Raw genomic sequence first — 23177 nt, forward strand, 5'->3', positions numbered from 1 at the left:
TAAAAACAAATCCAATGGCTCCGTCCACTTTATTCCCGATCCCTCTCCCCACTTGTCTCCATTTCTGCTGCTACCAGCCCCCGAGCCCTCACCTGGACACTGGCTGCCGGGGCCTCTCTGGCTTCCCTTCACTCTTGCCCCCACAGCTTACACATCTCGCTGCAGTCAGGGTGTTTGCTTATGCATATGATAAATAAAGCTTTTACTTACAACAGTTGAGATGTACAAAAACTTGCAGAGGTACTTGTACAGAGAATTCCCCTATACCCAACGCAGTGTCCCCCGGGAAATGTTAAATCTCAATTACGATGGTGCATTTGTCACAACGAATGGGCCGGTATTGATACCTTCTTAACTCAACAGCACGATTTATTCCGATTTCATTCGTTTCCCAGGTCCCTTTCCTCTCCAGGACCCCACCCAGGACCCCAAGGGCACGGAGTCATGACGCCTCGGGCCCTCTGGGCTGTGCAGTTCTCAGGCGGCCCCGTTGTTGATGGCCTTGCCGGTCGGGCATTCTGCAGGCTGCCCTTCAATTGGGTTTGTCTGATGTTTTTCTCATGGCGACACGGGGCCGTGGGTTTGGGGAGAAGACCCCCGAGGAGAAGAGCCTCCCACCCCCCTCCAGGGTACACAGAGCCCAGTGAGTGTCCATGGGAACCTTGGTCGCCTGGCTGAGGTGGTGCTGGTCAGCTTTCCCACCGTCCAGTTCCCTCCCCTCCCCCTGCACACTGTCCGGGGGAGCCAGTCACCGAGGGCTGCCCACACTAGGGATGGGAGTGACGCCACACCTCCGTGAGGGCTCTTCTATGAAAAGCTAACTCAGACCCTGCCGCCCTCCACTGCTGTGCAATTCAAGAAGCTCCCTAAAAGCTCCACCCCTTCCGCTGGCTCACCCTGACTCCTGCCGCTGCCTGCCTCCCAGCTCTTCTCCCTCCGACCTCTCCCTGACCCCTGCTCCAGCCCTGTGGCCCCTGATTTAGTCACACAGGATCCGGGGCCACCTTCGGCTTTCTATGCCCACTGCCTGGGATACAGGAGGCTCCGCCCCTAAACACCTGGTGGACGGATGAAGGCCTGAATCCTCCTGCCACAGGCGAGAGAACGAAGGCTTGGAGGGTAAGTAACCTGCCAAGGTCCCAGTCAGAAAGCTGCAGAGCTGGGGTGCAACCGGACCCCTGATCAGAGCCCGGGAGGAGGTTCGCTGCCTGACCCCGGCCTTACCGTCCTCTGTTTCCACGTAGAGGCGGAGTCCCAGGTCCCTGCTACGGTTCAACAACCCGTGGTCACTGGCTGCTGTCACGTCCAGCACCAGCCAGCCCTCGTCCTCAGCTCGGAGCGTCTGAAGATCCAAAAAGAACAAGTCAGACTCCCTGTGGATACGAAAGAACAATTAACCGAAGCCGGCACAGCTGCCTTCGTGTTTCCTGTGCCCACCTGGGGACCACTGCTGGGGCGTCGGCCCTCCTGGCCCTGAGCTGGGCGCCTCACTGCCTCATCTCACCGCATCTGCTGTAGAAAGGTGCTGCCGCCCCCGTGGACAGATGGGGAAACTGAGGCTTGGGAGCTCGGTGACCCGTCCAAGGTCCCACAGCCAGGACAGCAGGGGGGGATTGAAGCCAGGGTGCCAGGGCCTCGGCACCCGATGGGTGCCAGAGACATCTTCCTCTTGGAGGGTGTGCTCCCAGGAAGCCCCCTTCCGTCCCCCCAGGGCTGGGCCGACACACCCACAGAGTTTGACCGGGAGGCGGCGTGTGGGCAGGCACCTGTTGGCCCGCTCTCTGACCACCTCGAACATGCTGACGTGGAGGGTCCTGTTGAGCAGGTGGGTGCTGGGCAGCTTGTAAATCCGGAACTCGGCAGCTGTGACCGCCTCCCCCGCCGGGATCTGGGTCAGGTCAAAGCGGAACTCCTTCCAGGGGGGCTCCTGGTGGCCCAGGGAGCGGTCGAGCTCCACTGCAAGACAAAGCGGGCTGTTCGCTCCTGGCTCTGCGCTCGGGCTCCAGGGTGGCAGGGCCCGTGGGAACCAGGGGCCGGGACAGCCTGGGAGAGGCATTTCCTCCCTGGGGAACGGGCTTGCCCACAGGCTCTGCCCCCAGTGCTGAGAGGAGCCGGGTAGTGAGGTGCCCAGCACAGCACCTGACGCACAGTGGGGCCAACAAGGGCAGCTTCCATTTCTGCCCCCAAGCCTCCGACCCAGCAGGTCCGGCCCCGCCCCCTCTGTCTCTGGGCCCACAGATGAGGCAGAGAGGACAGGTCCCTCCTCTGAGAGATGGACGTCACACCCAGGGAGAAGAGGCCGAGTGGTGGCAGGGCCATGACTGAGTGCACTTCAGAGCCCACCAGGTGTGTGGATGGGACGTGGGACGGTGAGCGCTCACAGCTGACACTGGAGCTGGGCCTTGAGGGGTGACAGTGAATTTACCACGAGGTCACGGGACAAGAATGCTGCCGAGGAAGGGACCAGTGTGAGCAAAGGCCTGGAGCTGAGAGATGACAGCACAGACAGGGAGACAACAGCCATAAAACAGTGAAGGGCGAAAGGGTGGCAGGGTCCTCTCGGAGCAGGTGAAGGAGGAGGGAGGCCAGAGGGAGAGATGGAAAGGAACAAGAAGCAAGGTGGGAGTGACAGCTCCTGGGGAGGCCCAGTCAGTGCGGGGAGTCAGAGGTCCCATGGTGTGGTGGGATCTGGGTGGGCTTCCTATAGGAGGTGACATCTGAACTGCCCTCAAAGGATGGGATGACGGAGTCTTGGCAGGTGGGGAGGTGGCAGGGAGGGCTTTCTAGGCAGAGGGGACATCAAATGCACAGGTTGAGTGGGCCAGGGCCACCTACAGATCAGAGGGGTGGGGTAGGGGCTGTGAGTCTGGCGGTGGCCTGACTGGGGAGAGTTGGAGTTCCGGCCTAGGAGCATGGCTGTGCCTCTGGCCAGTGGGTGGCCAGGGTTCCGGGGCAGCAGGGAGCAGGGTGTGGTGTGGGAGCTGTGCGTGAAGGTGGGGTGAAGCATGGGCTGGAGGGGGACCCGAGGTGGCTCCGTTGCGGGGCCTGGTCCAATACTTCGGGCAAGAGGCCGTTTGTGCAGAATTAATCCTGAAAGGGCCGGCGGGGCACGTGGCCCCGCAGGCATCCGGCAGGGAGGATCACGGGCAGCCATGGCCAAGGCAGCGCCTGACCAGATAGGCGCAGGCCCGCGGACGCCCAGAAGGACCTGGGCCGCCCTCCTCGGCCTCCGAGTCACTTTCGGGCCGAGCAGCGGGCGACCCAAGGGCCAGGCGGGGTGGTGGGCGGCCTGCCTCCTGGTGACGCCCATGGCGGCAGGCCTTGCATGGGAGCCGAGTGGCCGGCTTCCCATCCATTAAGGGACCTCCATTTTGTATGGAACCATGTGCTCAGCGAAGGCTCCTTCCCCCTCGGAAGGAGCCTCTGCTAGCCACACCCACCATTTCTCTGGACTAACCAATGGTAATCAAGGGAAGTGCACGCCATCGATATGACCACATCCTGTGTAATGGGTCACCAGCTCGCACCTGGCCAATCGGCGGGGGGCACAGCCCCCCTCTCCCGCCCCTACTCCAACCCTCTATGAAACCCCTGGTTCGAGCAGACAGCTCTCTCTTTGCCACCTGCTGCTGCGTCAGTAAGGAAGGTAGAGGAGCTAAGCCCGGGCTTAAAATAAAAGACTCTTTGCTTTTGCATCGGATTGGATGGCTCACTGGTGGCTTCTTGGGAATCTTGAAATCTGGGCATAACATTTGGGGGCTCGTCCGGGATTCCCAAGACCATGCAGGGATCCTCAATCCGTAGAGTCTGCTTGGCCGCGGTAAGTGTCTGTATGTTGTGTATTCTGTCCTGTATGAGCTCACTTCTGGAATCTGCCTGAGGGGTCTAGGGCGGACGCGCCCGTGAACGACCACAGGCGGGGGAGAGTTAGAAGACGTTCTGCTCCCCACGAGGAATGTGTATTCTCCTCACGGTTATGAGAGATGTGTATTGCTTTCATGAGAGATGTGTATTCCTTTCATGAGAGATGTGTATTTCTCTCGCGGATTTGAGACGAGGTCGGGGGATCTGTAGGCGGGTAGCTTCCGCCATCTGTATCTGTAGCTTTGCTCCCGAAGTCGGGAGGTCTGTAGAAACCCCAATCTGAGACGGTTTAGCGTAATGCCGCCGTCTGTTTCTTCCATGGAATTGGAAGGCTGTTTCGGGCCCTCTTTGTCTGTCTGTGTTTTTGTTTTACGGATGTTATCAGTTCAAGGAGATTGGGGGAGGCTTTAGAGCTCCCTCGGGAATTGGGAAGTTGTTAGGAATTGAATGGATTGTTTAAACTCTGAATGAATGTCTGATGAAAGTATGTGAGTGTAAAGGCAGGGGAGGAGTCCCCGCCCGCGCGCCTCCCAGGCAGGGAGGGTGAGCTGGAAATCACTGCCTGGGGCCGCAGGAGCCGCTTGCTCTGCAATAGGGGGCTCGGCCTCCGGCCTGGTCGGCGGCGGGCGCTGGGCCGGAGCCGGAGCCGGAGCCGGAGCCCGAGGGGCGCAGCCTGGAAGAGGCCGGAGGCCGGGAGAGGCGGCGGCAGCCCGGGCAGCCCGAGCCCCGCAGCTCGGCTCCATGAGCGGCGGCGCGCCTTTCGGGGGGCGGCCCTGGGGGCTCGGGCCGGGCACGGACTCGTTCGCGGAGCCTTGCGGCGGCGGCGGCGGCGGCCGCGGCGGCGGCAGCGGCGGCGGCGGCGTTGGCCGGCGTTGGCCCCGGGCTTGTGGAACTCGGGGGGCGGGGCCGGCGCGTCGCTCACGGGAGGCGGGAGCAGCGAAGGCCCCCGTCGGCGTTGGGTCCGGGGGAAGGTCCCCGCGGAGCCTGCGGCCGGACACCCAGGAGGCCGGGGGCGGCTGCGGCTCTGGATGCAAGCCGGCCTCTTCCCATGGAGATCGCCCCAGCTAGGAATGTAAAAGTTTTAAAACCACCAGGAAGTTGATAGTCAAATTTACATGTGGATAGCTATGGGGTTTGCCCCAGCAGGAAAATTGTGACCATTTTAAAATTTAGCAGCTATACCAGGCTTATTGGCTGGAAACTTCAGGAAGTGTGCTTGAATCCAATTTCTAAAGTAAAAGTACAATTATTTCAGGTAGAAACTGGTTTCTGTAAATATGTATCCTTGTTGTTAAATTTGAATGTATTATTAATCTGAGGAATGTTAATTATTTACATGTCACCTAAAAATTAAGGCTAAAAGTTTTAACTGGAAAGCATGGCTTTGGTGTAATGGGAGGAAAGAAATGTTAAATAGATGATAGACCAGTAAGCTAGGACTGGTCACTAGTGGATTGTGAAAAGAACTAAACATGGCCTAACTTCTCCCTTGGTACCCCTGAAACGTCAGAGGGTACTTCTAGCCTTGGTTTTCTCGGGTTTTGGTTTTAAATTTGTTTATTTATTTATTTGTAATAAATGCCATTTCTATCTGGATAAAACTTAGATCAAGAACTTGTTCACTAAGAGTATAAGTATAAATATTTATTTAATATTTGTATATCCGCTTGAATATGGTTGTTTATTCATATGCATGTAGAAATCTAAAAAAAAAAGAACAGAAAGGCACACACTTGACTTCTTAAGGCTGAGTGCTCTGACGGATAGCAAAGCACCCTGAGCGGCCGCTGGGATCTTTCCCCAAGGGCGCTTGCTCTCTGCCAGAGGTGGAATCAACCTGCCTAACTAGTAAACATTTCTATCTGTTTGTCTGCTGGAAACTTTGATTTACTGTGTAATATTCAGTGCTAGATTGAAATTTTAGAATTCTAGGCTGATTGGGACATTTAAGAATGAAGAACACAGTTCCCCAAGGCAAAGACTTAATGAGCCTTTCCCCCTGCCTGTAAAGGAAAACAATGGGCCTTGAAATCTATAAAAATAAGCGGGAATGAAGCTGGTCTAATGTACTGAAAGGGTTTGGTCCTAGCGCATTCCCTTGAAAGAGGCCTGGTTGCTGAACCTGGTGAGGGCCATGAAGTGGAACCCTCGCGAGGTCTGAGAGTCACTGGAGCAGCCGGCCACCATGGGGCCCTGGGGAGAACCAGAGCTCCTGGTGTGTCGCCCAGAGGCAGTAGCCTCGGCTCCCCCACTGCCTGTGGGCCTGGAGGTGAAGTTGGGGGCCCTGGTGCTCCTGCTGGTGCTCACACTCATCTGCAGTCTGGTGCCCATCTGTGTGCTACGCCGACCGGGAGCCAGCCCGGAAGCCTCAGCCTTCTGCCAGAAAGTCCTGAGCCTGGTAAGCTGCTTTGCCGGGGGTATGTTTCTGGCCACCTGTCTCCTGGACCTGCTGCCTGACTAACTGTCTGCCATAGACGAGGCCCTGGCAGCCCTGCACGTGCGACCTGGGTCCATCAAACCCACGTCCGGTCAGCGGACCCATCCATGATCCGGAAAGACTTCATTACCAAATGGAGCGTCGATCGAGATCAACGCAACCTGCTATGGCGTGCTCGACCTGCCCGATGCTGGTAACATTGAATAGACTTAGATAATACCTGCATCTTCATGAATATGGCTCCAAAAGACAAGGACAATTTATAGAAAGGCCAAGAATAGACTTTAGTAGAATTTGGCTGCCTAAAACGGCCATGATGCTAATATGCTTCATTGTATTGATGTGTTATATTGACCTTTAATTCTCTTGCAGGTTTGAATTTATGTTGGCTGTCCTGGAAGGGGACTGTGTGGGATGAACCCCAAGAGTAGAGGGTGTCTGGCTGCCAAGAGGGCAGGTGCCCAACTGGGCAGGAACAGTGCCCATCAGGTTTTGGTCTCTGTTGAGAGACAGCTAACAGTTGGCAGCCTGTAATACTGTCTTGCAGGCCTTTGTGACGATGCCCATGTCAGGGGTAGTAAGCTGGAAAAGTCCTGATTAGAATAAAAGGTCTAAGGTATGATTATGCATAGAAAGAAAGTTTAATGCCAACAATTGAAAGGAATTGACAAGGAAAGTCAGAAAATCTTAGAGTAGATCAGTATGTCTTTCTTCTTATGTAATTCCTCCGAAATTTGGCAATGCTAACATGGCAATACATTTTTTTGCGTAGATTCAATAAGACCGGTTCCTAATAGTGGTTTTATTAACGGAAAACTTTGACTGGAGTATCATGTTTTAAAGAGCCCTGTCTGAGCTCTAAAGACTTGAAGCCAGTAAGAATGCCACGAAGAAAGCCTGGTATCCTGCTTGGAAGCCCTGAAGATGGCTGGCGCTGGAGTGTCAGGCCGATGCCCTACCCTCACTGGCGGTTGGTAAGAGTAAAAGGGGAGCAGTAGGGATGCCTCTGCATTCCTGCGGGACCCCCACACGCTCTGGGCCGCAACAAGTAGGAGGGCTACTGAGATGGGCCTTAAAGCCTGAAGCGTGGGCTCAGGTGGAGCAGATACTGCAGGCGGGCCTGATGGCAGCTGGGTGGCATGGCTTCCTGGCCCTACGGGGCACATTAAGATTCAACCATGAGATTCCAGCAAAGGTAGTCAATTACCATTCTTGTTGTGTCTATGCAAACATCAGGACAGTAGATAAATTAATCTTGATTTGGCTTTTTGATAGCCATGGAGGAATTTTAAGAAGAAAAGTCCTATTTCAATAGAAGTTGTTAAAGCTAAAATGGTTTCTTTCCCTTCCACCAGACCATTTGTTAAGAGATGTCCAGGATAAACCTCTAGCCACGGTGGAATGGAAAAGCAGGCCGTCTCATGATTGAGCCGGAAGTTCCAAGACAAAGGGGGGAATGAAAGGGCCGGCGGGGCACGTGGCCCCGCAGGCATCCGGCAGGGAGGATCACGGGCAGCCATGGCCAAGGCAGCGCCTGACCAGATAGGCGCAGGCCCGCGGACGCCCAGAAGGACCTGGGCCGCCCTCCTCGGCCTCCGAGTCACTTTCGGGCCGAGCAGCGGGCGACCCAAGGGCCAGGCGGGGTGGTGGGCGGCCTGCCTCCTGGTGACGCCCATGGCGGCAGGCCTTGCATGGGAGCCGAGTGGCCGGCTTCCCATCCATTAAGGGACCTCCATTTTGTATGGAACCATGTGCTCAGCGAAGGCTCCTTCCCCCTCGGAAGGAGCCTCTGCTAGCCACACCCACCATTTCTCTGGACTAACCAATGGTAATCAAGGGAAGTGCACGCCATCGATATGACCACATCCTGTGTAATGGGTCACCAGCTCGCACCTGGCCAATCGGCGGGGGGCACAGCCCCCCTCTCCCGCCCCTACTCCAACCCTCTATGAAACCCCTGGTTCGAGCAGACAGCTCTCTCTTTGCCACCTGCTGCTGCGTCAGTAAGGAAGGTAGAGGAGCTAAGCCCGGGCTTAAAATAAAAGACTCTTTGCTTTTGCATCGGATTGGATGGCTCACTGGTGGCTTCTTGGGAATCTTGAAATCTGGGCATAACAAATCCCACATGCCCAGCTGCCGGAAATGCCCAGGACAGTATATTTAGGGCCGTCTCACTTTAGCCTTCTGTCACTTTCAAACACTAAAAATCTGTGTTTCCGGAAAGCAGGGGCGGGAGCCGCCCAGCATCTTCCCCCAAACCCAGCACTGAGATTTTAATGACACGTCTGAGAGTCTTTTTAAAGAGTCTCTCTCTGGCTACTGGGCTCAGTGACCACAAGTCACCAGGCTGGTGGCAGAGGCGGATGTGGGGAGCACGTCCTGTCCTCGTGGTGGGAACCTGGTCCAGGGATGGCCGGGCAAACAGCTGTGCTGGGTGGGGCCAGCAGACACACATGTTTGGGCAGGAGATGAGTGTTTCATTCCCAGACCGGGGAGGAGAGGAAATAGAATGTCCATCACCAGACAGGAAGCTGGACACGCAGCAAATGCCCACGGGGAGCCAGGCTGTTTCAGAGACACCGGCGGCACCAGGTCCTCCGCACAGGCCGAGAGCGTGGAGGGCAGGGTCCTCGCAGACACGCACTCGCACAACTTTGGTGACAATTCCCGCAGATTCAGGGACCACACAGACCGAGCCCATCACGGGGCCGTGTAAGAGTCCTGGGTCCGCGGGACGGAACAGGCCCAGGCTGCTGGCTGTCACAGGGTGTGGCACGGAGAGTGGAGGCGTGTCGTTCCTTCACACCCTTCAGCGGACGGACCCTCTCAAAGCACCGCTATGTGCATCTGTCCCCAGGCACAGCGGGGCTGACGGGTGGGTCACCGGGCCTCTGTCTGCAGGCCTGAGGCTGATTTCCATGTTGGATCGGGGACTGAGGGAACCAGCGCACACCTGCCAGCTCCACGTGGGCACCACGCCGTGGGGCCTCCTCCCCTTGCTGAGTCAAGAGCACCTTGTTCACTTTAACACTCTCATTCTAAACTTCTGTCCTGCGTTTTGATAAACCAGCAGGAGCTCCAGCACAGGAAATGGCCCCCCGGCTGCTCCCAGCAAGCCCCGGAAGATGGAACATTGTTACAAAAATGCTTTCATCAAAAGTTGGTGAAATTTCCTGATGCATGGAACTGGGTAGAGAGAGCAACTTGTCAGCGGGGAGGGTGGGAGGAGGACACCTGTGGACTTGCAGCTTTTGCAGTTGCTTTGAGTTTGGAGAGGTATTTCCCCAGGCGGTGTTCTGAGAAAACATGTTCTGGCCTCGATTTCCTCCTTGCTAACTGTGCAGATCAAGCTGCTTTCGCCAGTGAGGCAGCTTCAGCAGCTTGGAGTGCAGGTCCAGCCCCAGCGGTCCAGGGGTTCCCAAAGGTGTGGACGGAGTCGGTGAAGAATGTTCTACACGCAGACAGCATTCAGAACTCTCTACCTCTCTTTAGTCTCCGTGGATCTTCCTGTGCCTGGCTGAGGCCACAGAGAAAGATCCCGAGGCAAGCTGAGCCTTTATTTTTATAGTCAGAGGTAAACAAGGTAGTGATTACCAAAGTTACACTGTTCTTGTGAGTTTCACTTGTTTTGGCCACTTGCTGCACTTCCCTCAGCCCATTAGCTTCCCAGATAAGATCTAGGGAGCGCCATAAGGTCAAGCCTAATTATGCTTAAGAGGACTGTGCCCTCTAAGCTGGGACTTGTTTATGACTTTGCCAACAGGTCAGTCCGAGGCTTAACCCTATAGCGGCTCCCCACAGGCCTGACCTTGCACCCACCAGGCATGTACTTCCCCTCTGGGCTTCGTCTCCTCCTCTGTGAACTGGGAATAAAGATGCTGCCCAGCTTTCCTCATGGGCCATGAAAGGGTTTTGTAAAGAAGCAATGGCCTGGGCGGGGTGACCACTCAACAGGAGTGTAGGATGAACCTGACTTGCAATCTCCCAAGTTTGTGCTAAGATGTGATAGTGCCCGGAGGCCATGTCCGAGATTCCAAAGCCGTGGGGTGGAGGGAAAGGGAGACTCTGAATGGCTTTTTTCTGTACTCATTTGCTCATTTATTTATTCATTACTTTATCAAGTTCAATTTATCAACCAATATATCAAATTCTTACTGTGTGGCTCTGGCCAGTGTGGCTCAGTTGGTTAGAGCACATCCCATGCACCAAAAGGTGGTGGATTCAATTCCCGGTCGGAGCACACACCTCAGTGGCAGGTATGATCGCTGGTCAGGGCCCATGGGGGAGGCAGCCAATCCGTATGTCTGTCTGTCTGTCTGTCTCTCTCTCTCTCTCTCTGTCACTTCCTCTTTCTCTAAAACCAATAAACATATCCTTGGATGAGGATTTTTAAAAAATTCTTATTATAGATCAGAGTCTGTCTGGCCACGGAATACACAGTAAACAAGACAGAAGTCAGGTCTCTGCACTCATGTAGTTTACAGTCCGATGGGGAGGGAATATAAACAACAAAACAAGTAAAAGAGGGGACGCCATTTATCGAAAGTGGAATAGAGAGGGTTGTGGGGTCAGGAGTAATGGGAAAGGGGTGGGCAGTGCTTTTCTTAGGGTAGTCAGTATGGCATCCCTTTGAGAAATCGGTAAGAGCGGACGTCAACGTTCACACACGTTACTGGTAGGAATGCTGTGAGAGGAACCTGGCGATATCCTCTTGCAATACCCTAGCAAAATTACGTATGAATTTATCCTTTGACACATGGGTCCCAAGGACAAGATGGCAAAGGATGAGAAGCCATGTGCAGGAAGCTATTCATTGGGCACGAGAGACAGACAAAGCTACGCCTTGCTCAATAGGGACCTCTACATGTTTATTTTCCACAAAATTACAAAGGCTGCCCAAAATGTTCACACACGGAACCAGCTTCTGTCTGGGGAAGCAGCACACAAATTTAGTTTCTGAATTGCCTTAATGTGGCTTCCAGAACAATAAACAGTCATGAGTCACCGTGCGCTAATGGGACCCTGGGCCTTCTCCTCCAGCCCAATTACCCAACGTCCGGGTCCCACGTTTGCAGGAAGGGCCCCCGTGAGCAGGAGGCAGCCTCCACAGCCACGACCACCGTCAACATTCTGAGGCCCTGCACCTGCCACTCACAGGCCAGACCTCCAGATGTCACACCCTGCACCCACCAGCCCGACACCAGCAAAGGCTTCGGCTATTTTCGTGCCTGGGAGAAAATGTAGTCACCCAGATGACCTAAGTCTATCTTGTTTCTGTCCAAAAAGTAAGACTGCAAAAGACTCCCTCTTGCCCCGGCCCAGAGAGGCTGTTAAGAGAATAGAATCTTCCGACCTGCCCGCCTGTCCTTCCTGCCCTCAAACCTTTCCCCAAGCCTGGCAGGGCCCCAGGACGGGCCTAAGCTCAGCTCTGTGTTCCAGGACCTTCCTGAGCTGGCCCAGCCCGTCCACACGGCCTCCGGGGCTTTCCAGTTCCCAACACTCTCTCAAGCCCCCCCAGAAGCCACTGTCTTCTGGGTGGCCCCATCCCATGTCTGAAGGCTGCTTTCCTCTCAGTCCAGCTGTGAAAACCCCTTGTCCTCCTCTGACCCCACACAGATCAGCCTGCTGGTCTCGCCCTTTCCCCCATCCCAGGGGCCCCTCTGCCCCCATGGACAGTAAGCAATTTGAGGGCAGGGACCGAGCAGTGTGAAGTGGAAGGAGGAGGCCCCGTCCCCCCAAAGGCTCCTGGTCCCCAGGACAGTGGCTCAGGGCCCAGCACCCCAGCTGTGGGCTAGGGCACTGCTGCTGGTCTGGGAGAGGCTGCCTGTCACGGTGTCTCCATCAGAGGCCACGCATGTGTTTCACTTTCCTGTGGGACTTGCCGGCCCTGAGGCAGAGGGCAGCTCAGGGCCCCGGAGGCGGACGGGCTGGGCCTGTCTAGCTGGTCCTATCGGTAACTGAGGCCGACGGGCCCACTTCAGACCTAAAACAGACGCAGGTCCCCTCGGCCGGTGCAGGCCCACGGGGGAGCCGAGGGATTGATCACCTATCGATTCTGCATCCTGAAGGGCTTCCTCCCACCTGAAATCTCAGCGCTGCCGAGAGGAGCCCCAGGTTGCATGGCTGCGGTATTTTTAGTCAGTTCTCATTACTGACTTTTTTCAGAGCTCTTTCCATAAATGGCTCTGCACACATAATTACCCATCCGGACCTCAGCCGGCTTCAGACCCCAAATTACAGGGACACCGCACACGCCACCACATCAAGCCTGCCAAGGCCAAAAATAGATCCAAGGGGATGTGCGCCAGGGGGATGCGAGTCCTCCAGTTCAGACCCGGAAAGCACTGAACTGTGGGCGTTTCCCAGAAAGATGTGGTCACATCTCGGGGACACTCCTCTCTCCCGTGGGGAATGTGTTCCCTGAGGAGGTGGCCGCCTGTGCCTCCACTCTGTGCTCACCCCTGGAGGAGCCCCCATCGGGAGGCAGGGGGTGGGCACATTCTTTGGTCAGAGCTGCAAAAGCCTTCAGGGCAACTCTGCATAGATGGGGAAACTGAGGCCCAGAAGGGCAGAGACTTGCCAGGGGTCACAGGTCAGGTAAGGGTCCTTCACATGGACTCTCAGACTCGAGCTGCTATAAAGTGAGTGGCCCTGGGTTCCTCTGGGCGGCAACACTGGGACGGGGTCACCTGTCTTCAAGGTTCTTCCGTCAACAGGTGCCCAGAGATGCCTGCTGCAGCCACCCCCCCTCCCAGCAGGACCCTGCAGGGACCCGGGATCCCAGGGGAGGACCCAGGGACATGCTGCACCCACTGTCAGTTTCTGAAAAGACAGAGCGGGCTGACCCTGCTCTCCCCAGCACCAGGCCAGGCTCCTTCCCCGGTCCCGGCCCTGCCTCCCGCTGAATTCCTCTCCTTCACCTTTGCCCACAGAGATGGCAGAGGGGGCAGGAGGGAACATGAAGAGTCAGATTTGGTCCCTGTTCCCAGGTGGTTCATGGTCTCCTGAGGAGGAGGATAAAGAGGGTAGACACACCCCTGATTTACAGGCAGAAAGTGACTAACAACCAGGAAGCATGGGGGCTCTAACCATGGAAGGAGCCTGGCTCTTTGGGAGGAGTGGGGCTGGGAAGAGTCAGGTTTATGGAAACCCCTGTTTACCCCCTTTAAAAACAGACATGGAGGTGAGTGTAGTCTACGCAGAGGGTCTAACACGAGCAAAGGCACTGAAGTAGGACTAATGTATCAACCAGCTCCCATCTATGAAGTTCCGCCCGTGAGGCGGGCATCCAGCTGGCCTCACTGCACGTTTCGCTTAGTCCTACACAACCCGGAAGGTAGGCCGCGTGCACCTTAAAGGTGTCTTAAGAGCGAGGAAGTGAGGGTCAGAGACTCTAATCTAAAAGGAACCTGTGTAAAGTCTCACGGCTCCCAAGTGGCAGAGTCGGGATGAGCACCCGGTTCGATACAGCCACGGAGGGATGAGTCCAAGGATGCTCAGAGCAGCTTTATCACAACCCAAACCAGAAAGAAGCCACGTGTCCATCAGTAAGAATGGATCCAGGTGGTGTGGTCATGCAACGCCATACAATTCATTTACGTATAAAAAATAACTACAGCTACAACATCGTGGGTGAATCTCAACAATATTATGTTGAGTGAAAAATGCAGAGGGTATAACACACAAGACTATGCACTGTATGATTCCATTCACATGAACTTCAAAGAACAGGCCAAATGAACGTGTGGTGACAGGAATGAGAAGGTGGCTGCCTGAGGGGATGGCTGGTAGGACTCCCGGGGCACTCGTGTCATATGTGCCTGTGTGGTCTGAATTTTGCGTAATGAGCATGTGTTATTTCTGTAACCCCCCAAACAATAGACACTTTAAAAACAGGATTCTCAGTTTACAACGTACATTCAGTCCAGTCCGGTTCAGAGGCCCTTACTGGACCTAATGATAGGCCAGGCCTCGGGCGGGTGGAGAGGCAGCTTCTACGTAGGAGAAGAGCAGAGGCTGTGCAGGCAGGGAGCCCACCTGCTGTGTGGCCTTGGGAAAATCAAGGAACGTCTCTGAGCCTCATTCTTCTCCTTAACACACATGTGACAGGAGCTATGAGATGGCAGTGAAGGGACAGATGTGGAGGTCTGGGCTGAGGTCACCCCTGGGTGCCATCTCATATGGTCCCTGAGCAGCCCCTTATGGTGGGTACCGTGAGCATCTCCATTTTACAGAAGAGGAAACTGAGGCTCTGAGAGGTGGACTGGAAAGTCCAGATCACACTGAGAGTAGGTGGCGGAGTCCAGATGCAAACTCTGTCTGGGTCCCAGGTCAGAACCCTGAGCCCCGACCTGTCTCCTCCCCGCTGTCCATCCCTCCTGTGTCCAGATGGGGGGTCACTGTCTAGACTTGACAGCCACCTCCGTGGCTCCTGTGTTTGTCACTTGTCTTTCCCACTACAAGGCCAGGCCCACCAGGGCAGGGACTTTGCTCTGTTCACTGTCATATCTCAGTAACTACAACTGTGTGGCACAGAGTAGGTGCCACATGACCATTTGTTGAGTGAATTAGTGGAAAAAAATGAAAGAATTCCCCAGTGAAGAACCAAAGAAAAGTGGCCTGGGGCTCATGGAGGTAAAGAGTCAGCCCTTCAAGGTCACAGGGCTGAGTAGGACCTGGGCCAGATCCCCCACTCCCAGAAAGGCCCGCCTCTCCCAAATACAACAGCCTGTTTGTCAACACCGCTGTCACCCGAGACCCAGGAAGAAATCAGTCTGGTGCAGGGAAGGGTCAGGACAAAAGTGAAGATGGCTCCATTCGTTTCTGGCTGGATTTCTGCCTGCAGTGCTGTTCCTGCCTCAGTTTCTCAATGGAAGATGAGCCCCTGTCACCTGCTCACATGAGGTGAAAAAGGATTCTGGGAACAAGCAGGGTTGGTCCTGCCTGCCTCTTTGTTCCCTCAGGAGGGACTGGGCCGACCTGCAGTGCCTGAGGTGCAGCCAGTCACACCTGTGCTTGGAGGAGAATGGGCTGTTTTGTGAGAAGGTCTGACCAACAGAGCCACAGGGTCAGATCTGGGAGGCCCCTGTTTTTCTGACACCATCACTATAGACTGGATGGGAGACCAGAGGCCCAGAGAAGAGGAGTCTGAACCCGGGTGTTGCTCAGCTCAGGGCTATCTCCTCCCTAAGCCCAGGTGACACCAGGGGAGGTTCTGTCTTCTCCACCGGGGTGTCTGCTCCCATTACTGTGTTCCGGCCATAGGAAGCCAAGTTTCTACAAGGATGAGATTGCCAGGCAGGCTAGGCAGGGCCGCCAGGTCTGGCCACAGAGGTCTAGGAGAGGCCTATGGCCACTGGGTCCCACAAGCTGCCACTGATGGTCAGGGACCTGGCCGGCACCAGGCCTGGCTTCCCAGGAGCCAGATGAGGCCGATAGGAGAGGTGGAGCAGGAGGCAGCAGGTGTGGGAGCCGGGGCGTGGGAGCTGATAGCACAGTGACTCTGCTATTAGACTCCATGTGGCTCAGGGGCCTGGGGCCTGGGCCTCCAAACAAGAAAAGAGTCCTGCTAGGTGTCTAATCCCCACATCAGTCTAGGTAATTACCAGTTAAAACCACTCTCACTGAGAGTTCTACTAGTGCAATTAGTATGTCAGAATAAAGAAGTCACTCTGACAGCTGGCTGGGCCCGCCCACAGCTGGGCTTCCACTGAACAAGGACCAGCTTGTTGATCCCACAGGCCTTAGATCTTATGAAACACACAGAGACGGTGGAGGAAGAAGCTGGGGTTTGGAATCCTCAGCCTAGATGATGACATGGACATGCTGTGTGGCCTGGGCTGGCCATTCAACCTCTCTGAGCCCATGAAATGAGGCTGGTAACACAGCTTCGCATGGCGCTGCATGGATGAAACAAGGAGTTCTAGAGCTATGGACGTTCAAATGCTAGTTTTTATCCTAAGAATTCCTGGAAATGCCTTTGGCTGGCTTCTAAAATCTGTTTAAGGGTTTCACATGGTATAAGACACATGGGGGCGTTCCCCTCACATCTGAACCAGGGCTGGGCAGTAGCTGGGAGGGACCAGAGTCAGTGATGAGGCTCAGATTCATCCTCAAAGAGCGGCTGACTTTCTGCTCCTCCCAAGTATCAACCAATCACACCAGGACTCTGAGGATGCTCTGATCACTAGGGGCCCCTTTTATAAGGAGGGGCCTGCGGCTCAGAGAGGGGAGGGACTTGCCTAAGGTCACACAGCAGAGTCAGAGCGGGCCAGGTCTTCCTGAGCTCAGGGCCCTGCTTGATCCACGGCAGCAGCTCCCATTAGGGCTGTGCACGCCTTGACCCAGGGGACGCTGGTTGAAGCAGGACATGGGCTGGGCGGTGACTCACTCTAGGAGATGGCTCCCTTGGGGGCATTTTCCCTGTGACTCCATCCACAGCTCTTCTTGGTCCCGAGCCCTGGGTCAGCTTGTCCCCAGTACAGAGGTCCAGCCTCGGTTCCACATACTCTCTGTCCCTCGTCCCCACCATGCCCTCTAACCAGGAAGGCAGCATCCAGACCCCAGTGACCCAAGTCCTGTGCCTGGCACTGGGCTCTCTGCAGAAGTTAACAGCTGCCTCCTACTGCTCATTGCCCCCCTCAGCCCACCATCAGCCCTCCTTGGCTGTGCCCTCTTCCTGCCCTCCTACAGGAAGCAAATGGCTGAGGACCTCACAGTTCCTGCTGCTGCTCCATCCCCTGGTTCCTCTGCCTGGGCCACTCTGAAAGCTCCCTCCACCCTGAGAGCCTGGTGCCCTGACAGCAGACATGTCCTTAAGGACCAGAAGTAGGGCCAAGCAACCTGGGCCTGCCCTGGCTGGGCCGCGGAGAGGCCCTGCTATCCTGGCTGTGACAATGCCTCTCCCAGCCTCACTGTCCTCATCTGGGATGAATGTCACAGCTGGTAACTGGGCTCTTGGGAGGACTGGGAGAGGCTGTGGGTGGAGGGAGGCTGGTGGCCTTGGCAAGGTCCTCTCCCTGCTCTCAGCCCCTCAGCTCTCCCCACCTCACCACCTTGAGCCAAGCTGCAGTTCTTGGGTCCCCAGGTCCAGTCTGGTGTCTTTCTGAGCCCAGGCCTCTGCCCATCACTGGCCACAGACAGGAGGCAGAGGGGACGGGGGACATGATTGTACATTAAGGAGAGTTTAGTAATGGAAAAGGTATTTCTGAGAACTTTAAGGGTAAATGGCTCCAGGTTTGGCTGCAGAGGGGAAAGCTGGGCTTTGCCTGGGAGAACAATGAGGGTCCAAGCTGCCCATCCGGCCATTGCACAGGCCTGGACACACTGCATGTGAAGCGCGTCCCAGGCTCTGGGCGTGGTGACAGGACACAGTCTGCCCCACTGAGCTGAGGCTGCGCCTTCCCACCTGGTTCTGACAGCCACACCCCGCCTACAGGCTGCCGGCAGCTGCTGTGGACTCAGGACACCGGGTCCTCCCTCCGCTCTGGTCCTTTTGGTGATGTGACGGGTGCTCTACAGTGAACTTTGTCCCCCTCCTCCTACTGCCCTGATCACAGGACAGCATGGCAGCCTGTTTACTCATCGTCTCCCAGGACCGGACTGTTTTCCTGGCACTGCCCAGGTCCACCTGACGGCACATGATTCCTACCTTTGGGTGTGTTTGGGGCCGGATGGACTGTACTCGCCCTGGAACTCGAATTCCTGCGTCTGCCCCGCCCCACCCACAGCTCACGGACCCCCCACCCTTAGACCTGGCCCCGCTGACCCGGGCAGCCCTCACTCCCCTGCGGGGCCCTGTCCACCACACGGTCACTCCTGGCTCACCGCCGGGGCACCCACTGTCCGAGACTGGGCACTGTCCCCTGCAGCCCGTGCTCCTGCCGAGGGGCCACCCTGGGGGCGCCCGGACCCGGCTGGCTTCCCACGCGCGCAGCCTCGCGGAGGTCCCCGGGTCCCCGCGGATCACCGCCGCCCACGCGGCCCCGCACTCACCCATGTTGACGAAGCTCATGACCAGGTCGGCCCGGCCCAGGCGCCGCTCGCGAGGGCCCCCGTCCTCGTCGTCGTCGCCGGCCATGGCGTGGTAGAGGTCCAGCATGAAGAGCGGCGCGGACGCGGGCAGCCGGGCGGCGGCGGGCGGCGCGCGGGGCCGGGGGCGCCCGGGCAGCCCGAGCACCGCCAGGATCTCGCGCTGCAGGTCGCGGCGCTCGCGCGGGCCCAGGCGGCGGGGCGGGCCGCCGGTTGGGGGGCGCGGGCCGGGGCCGCCGCCGCTCAGCGCGCACAGCGCCAGCCCCAGGAGCCACAGCGGCCCGGGGCGCGCGGCCATGGCGGGCGGGACGCCGCGCTCACCCGACGCGCATCCGCTTCGCCACGGCCCGGGGCTGAGGCTCCCCCGACGGCGCGCGGCGGGCCGCGCTGGGGCCGCGGGACAGGACGGGCGGGAGGTGCCCGCGGCGCAGCGCCGTCCCCGGAGAATCCGCGGCACCTGTCGCGGCTCTGGGCCGGTGGCGTGGACGCCAACACCTGCGGCAGCAGCCACTCGGGGACTGCGGGCCGCCGGCTAATGTGTCTGCCGCCGCCGTGCCCTGCAGCCGGCCGCCGACGAGGCCGCGCCGTCCAGGCGCTCGGGGAGGTGCGGACCCACGAGCGCCGCTCAGCACAACCCGCCGGCTCTGCCGCGCGCCCCGCGGCCGCCAGGTCCAGCGCCCGGCCTTCGGGCCCCGCCCCCTCCGGGCCTGGCCAATGGGGGCGCGGGGAGAGGGCGGGGCCAAGGCCCAGAGCCCACCTTCACGGTGAGAGCTCGGAGTTGTAATTGATGTTGTGGGCGGTGCGTCCGGGAGACGCGACCCGGTGGGTGGTGGGCAGGTCCGACCCGGGAAACACAGCTCAGCTGTCGGGGTCGGCAGGGTCGTCCCGGGCTGCACTCGCAGCCGCTGGCCACGCCATCGGGCGGTTCGGGGCCGCTGTCCGAGGGCTCCAGGGTAGCGGCCGGGTCAGGAGAAACCGAGAACCTGCGCTCCCGCAGGGCGTGTCCTTGAGCGCCCTCCCGCGGGCGGGAATCCCGGGTCTGGGTCTGGGTCTGGCCAGCAAGGGACCCGGCAGCCCCGCCTTGGTGCGCTGTGCAGCCCCAGAACCCGAAGCGAGGCCTCAGTCCCTTCTGGAAGGGCCCCGTGGGTGCCAGCCAGGCCCGCAGAGTGGGCGCCTGCTTCCGCCAGCACAGCTGGGCCCAGGATCCCCGCCACCACAGCTCCTGGCAGGCCTCCCGGCGCCTTCCCGCTGTCCCCTTGCATAAATTCCTGGGGGCTTTTCCCTCCTTGATGACAGCTCAGTCTCTGCTCCCAGTGCGCCCACCCACCTGGCTCCCGCGTGCCCCAGCCAGCGTCCCAGAAGGGCCGCCTCCGCTGGTCCAGCGGCTGCGCGGTCATCGCCAGCTGTGCTCTCTGAGGATCCCGTGATGATACAACCAGGAGAGGCGCACCTGCCTCCACCCTGCGGAGGCGCTCTGGGGCCTTCCTCGGCGCCAGGGAACAGCCTTTGCGCATCTTAATTGGGAAGGCCCTCCGCGTCTTCCACCTTTGGCGACACTGGGCATTATTGTTAAGTATATAATTAAATAAATCTCTGCCAACATGCAGGCAACGCGGCTCTCTGCTGCTGTGATGTGCACGTGGGGCCTTGCTGACGGCTCTCTCCTTGAAACCCTCCCTCCCTTGGCTCCCAGGACACCGCTCGCCCGCTTCTCTTCCTTCCCCCTCCTGCCCACTTCTTCAGCACTGACATCCCCTGGGCTCTGTCCACAGTCCGGTCCTCCCTGTTAGACTTTCATGGCGATGAGCGCATCCACCTGAGACCTCAGTGCCATCAGAGGTCGTGCCTGACGCCCAAATACGTCCCTGCACAGAGCCTGGAGGTTAGACGTTACAGCCAGTCGCTGGTTAGACACGACCAGAGCCAGAAACCTGGAGCCGATGCAGTTTGGTGGCAGTTTGTCTGCTGACTCTACATCTAATGCTTCTAAATCCTGAGCCTTCCCACGCCCTCCTACACCACGTGGTTCACGGAGCAGCTTCTCCACCCGGGAGGGCTGTGACAGGCTTCCAACTGGCCTCCTTGGTTCTCATCTTATTCCCCACCTCTCCCTCCCTCCTCACTCCCCAGATGTATTTCCCAATAAAAATCTGATGTCCATGGTCTTTCACTGATAACAGTTTCCCAAACTGGGGTTTTTGAGGGGTTTCCTACAAAAAGGGGTTTGGTAAATACTGCTTGCTCGTTTTCCCCAGGACAGCCTAACGCCATCAACATTTTGTAAGCTATGAGAAGTCCTGCAGTAAAGAAACCTCTTAGCTTTCACTCGGTGTCTTCCAAATGCATTTGACTTTGACTTTGGGGATTTTCGAAGATCACATCTTGGGGACCAGGAGGGCACTATGTGATCAAGTGCCCAGTACTCAGTGGTCTGGCATCTGCCAGCTGGTCCTTGCTGCTGACCCCTGTTTACAACCTTTTTGTTTTGTTTTGTTTTAATAATTCTTTATTGTTGAACATATTACATGTGTCCCCTTCCCCCCCTGACCCCCTCCAGCCCCCACCCGCCTCCTGCCCCCCCTCCACCCTATTGTCTGTGTCCATGGGCCATGCATATATGCATACAAGGTCTTTGGTTGATGACCCCTCCCCCCTTCCCTCGGAGATTCCGCACTCTGCTCCATGCTTCCACGTCTCTGGATCCACTCCGTTCATCGGTTTATTTTGTTACTTAGATTCCACATGAGTGAGATCATGTGATTGTCTTTCTCTGACTGACTTATTTCAGAGTGCTAATATTTTCTTTGTGATTTATGTATTTATTTCACTTGATGGCTGTGTGTGTTTTCATTTTCTCCCATCCACAGATCCTGTTCATGATGATATAAGCCCTCATTGATCACGTTAGCAAGTTCGGATGTAATTTTTGCCTGAGACATGTGATTGCTTGTTCAATCTCCTCCAGGATGTTTTCTCACGAAAGGTGGTGTCTGAGTTACAATCAAAATCTTGTTTAAATCCTGGTCATCGATTCCATAATCTGAATCATTATCAGACCAATCAATAAATGTGGTTTTTTTCTTCTTCTATTTGTTCCATCTCTTCATCAAATAAAAAATCAACTTCTTCTTGATCTTGTTCATCTGGAGGATAGAGCTGATTTCCCTGTTCTCGATCTTGTCCAGCACTAAAGGTGAACACTTTGCTTCAGCCCGTGGGATTACCTGGGACCCCCTCACCTATCCTGCTGTTGACATTTCTGTTCATCAGCACACGTGGTTTCCTTTACAGAGAACGTCCAGATGCCCTTTGCCTCCCTGGCCCAGCACTACCTCTATAATGCCAGGGTCCAGCCCCAGCGGTCCAGGGGTTCCCAAAGGAGTGGACGGAGTCGGCAAAGAATGTTTTACACGGAGACAGCGTTCAGAACTCTAGCTCTCTTTAGTCTCCGTGGATTTTCCTGTGCCTGGCTGAGGCCACAGAGAAAGATCCTGAGGCAAGCTGAGCCTTTATTTTTATAGTCAGAGGTAAACAAGGCAGTGGTTACCAAAGTTACACTGTTCTTGTGAGTTTCACTTGTTTTTGTTCTTGTTGCTGCTGCACTTCCCTCAGCCCATTAGCTTCCCAGGTAAGATCTAGGGAGCTTCATAAGGTCAAGCCTAATTATGCTTAAGAGGACTGTGCCCTCTAAGCTGGGACCTGTTTGTGACTTTGCCAACAGGTCAGTCCGAGGTTTAACCCTATAGCGGCTCCCCACACTATAAGAGGCAGTTGAAGCAACAACTTGTCTTCTCAATGCTGTCTCTGGCTTCATGGGTAATTACACCCCCTCCCCCCCCCCCCGCTCCCCCCCCCCCCCCCCGCCGCCCCCTGACACCCCCCCCCCACCCCCGCAAAGCTCTCATTTTATCAAACTGAAGGGCATTTATTTATTCACGTGTTTGCTCCCTCTACTTCCTCTCCCTGCTGTGAACTTCTTGAAGCAATGATTGACCTTTGGATCCCAGTGTCAGACTCATGTTTAGGGTCTCAGTAAAGATTTGCTGAATTTACTAGTCTCTGAGAAAGGTGTAGCCTCCAACTGTCATGAGTATTTCCATTGAGAATTGTTCGTTATTGAATGGGAGGCAATGAACTGAAGCAGGAAGCTATCGGAGCGTGGGGGTCAGTGGCCAGCCAGGCGCAGTCTCTTAGCTATGTGACTGGTTTTCTTGCATACCAGCCACAAATGCAAATCCACAAATTTTCACTATTGAAACCACAAGGTTACATTCATAATCTCCAAGATCTATTCTATATAGAATATAAAAATGAAACAGCAATTTAAAATAATAGAGAGAACAGTTTTCCATAAGAAAGGTACTACAATAATGGAGATTATCCAATAGTATTACTGACACCTTTATCTGCATTTTGTGATGTGAGGACCTGTTTAATACTATCACAGGATCCTGTCCTGGGTTCATTTGTTGTTGTTGTTGTTAATTCTCACCCAAGGATATTTTTTCCATTGATTTTATTTATTTAAATATGTTTGCATTGATTTTTAGGGGGAGAGGAATAGAGAGAGAGAAACATTGATGAGAGAGGAACATCATCAATCGGATGCCTCCTGCACGCCTTCTTCTGGGGACTAAGCCCACAACCTGGGCATGTGTCCCAGGAATAGAACCAGCGACTTCTTGGTTCCTGGGTTATCACTCAACCCCTGAGACACACTAGCCGGGCTTTCCATGGATTTTAGAGAGAGTGGACGTGAGGGGGAGAGACAGAAAGAGAGAAACATCCATGTGAGAGAGGCACATCGATTGGTTGCCTCCCGCACTCTTCCTGACCAGGGCCAGGA

The 23177-nt window shown here is 56.2% G+C and overlaps 1 protein-coding gene across 1 annotated transcript in view; it reads right to left on the reverse strand.

The window, feature by feature from the left end:
• The window catches only part of BMP8B (bone morphogenetic protein 8b), a 32845-nt gene extending 14216 nt beyond the window's left edge, over positions 1-18629 (reverse strand). The window contains exons 1-3 of the mRNA XM_070404799.1: positions 18296-18629; positions 1767-1956; positions 1225-1373 (exon numbers count right to left, since the gene is read on the reverse strand). Of these exons, the coding sequence (XP_070260900.1) occupies positions 1225-1373; positions 1767-1956; positions 18296-18629 (673 nt within the window). The remainder of the gene's footprint in view (positions 1-1224; positions 1374-1766; positions 1957-18295) is intronic.
• Positions 18630-23177: the final 4548 nt, after the last annotated feature.

Source organism: Myotis yumanensis, unplaced genomic scaffold (genome assembly GCF_028538775.1).
Source record: "Myotis yumanensis isolate MYYU_CA2020_CCGP unplaced genomic scaffold, mMyoYum1.0.hap1 SCAF_2, whole genome shotgun sequence".
In the NCBI taxonomy this organism is placed as follows: Eukaryota; Metazoa; Chordata; class Mammalia; order Chiroptera; family Vespertilionidae; genus Myotis; species Myotis yumanensis.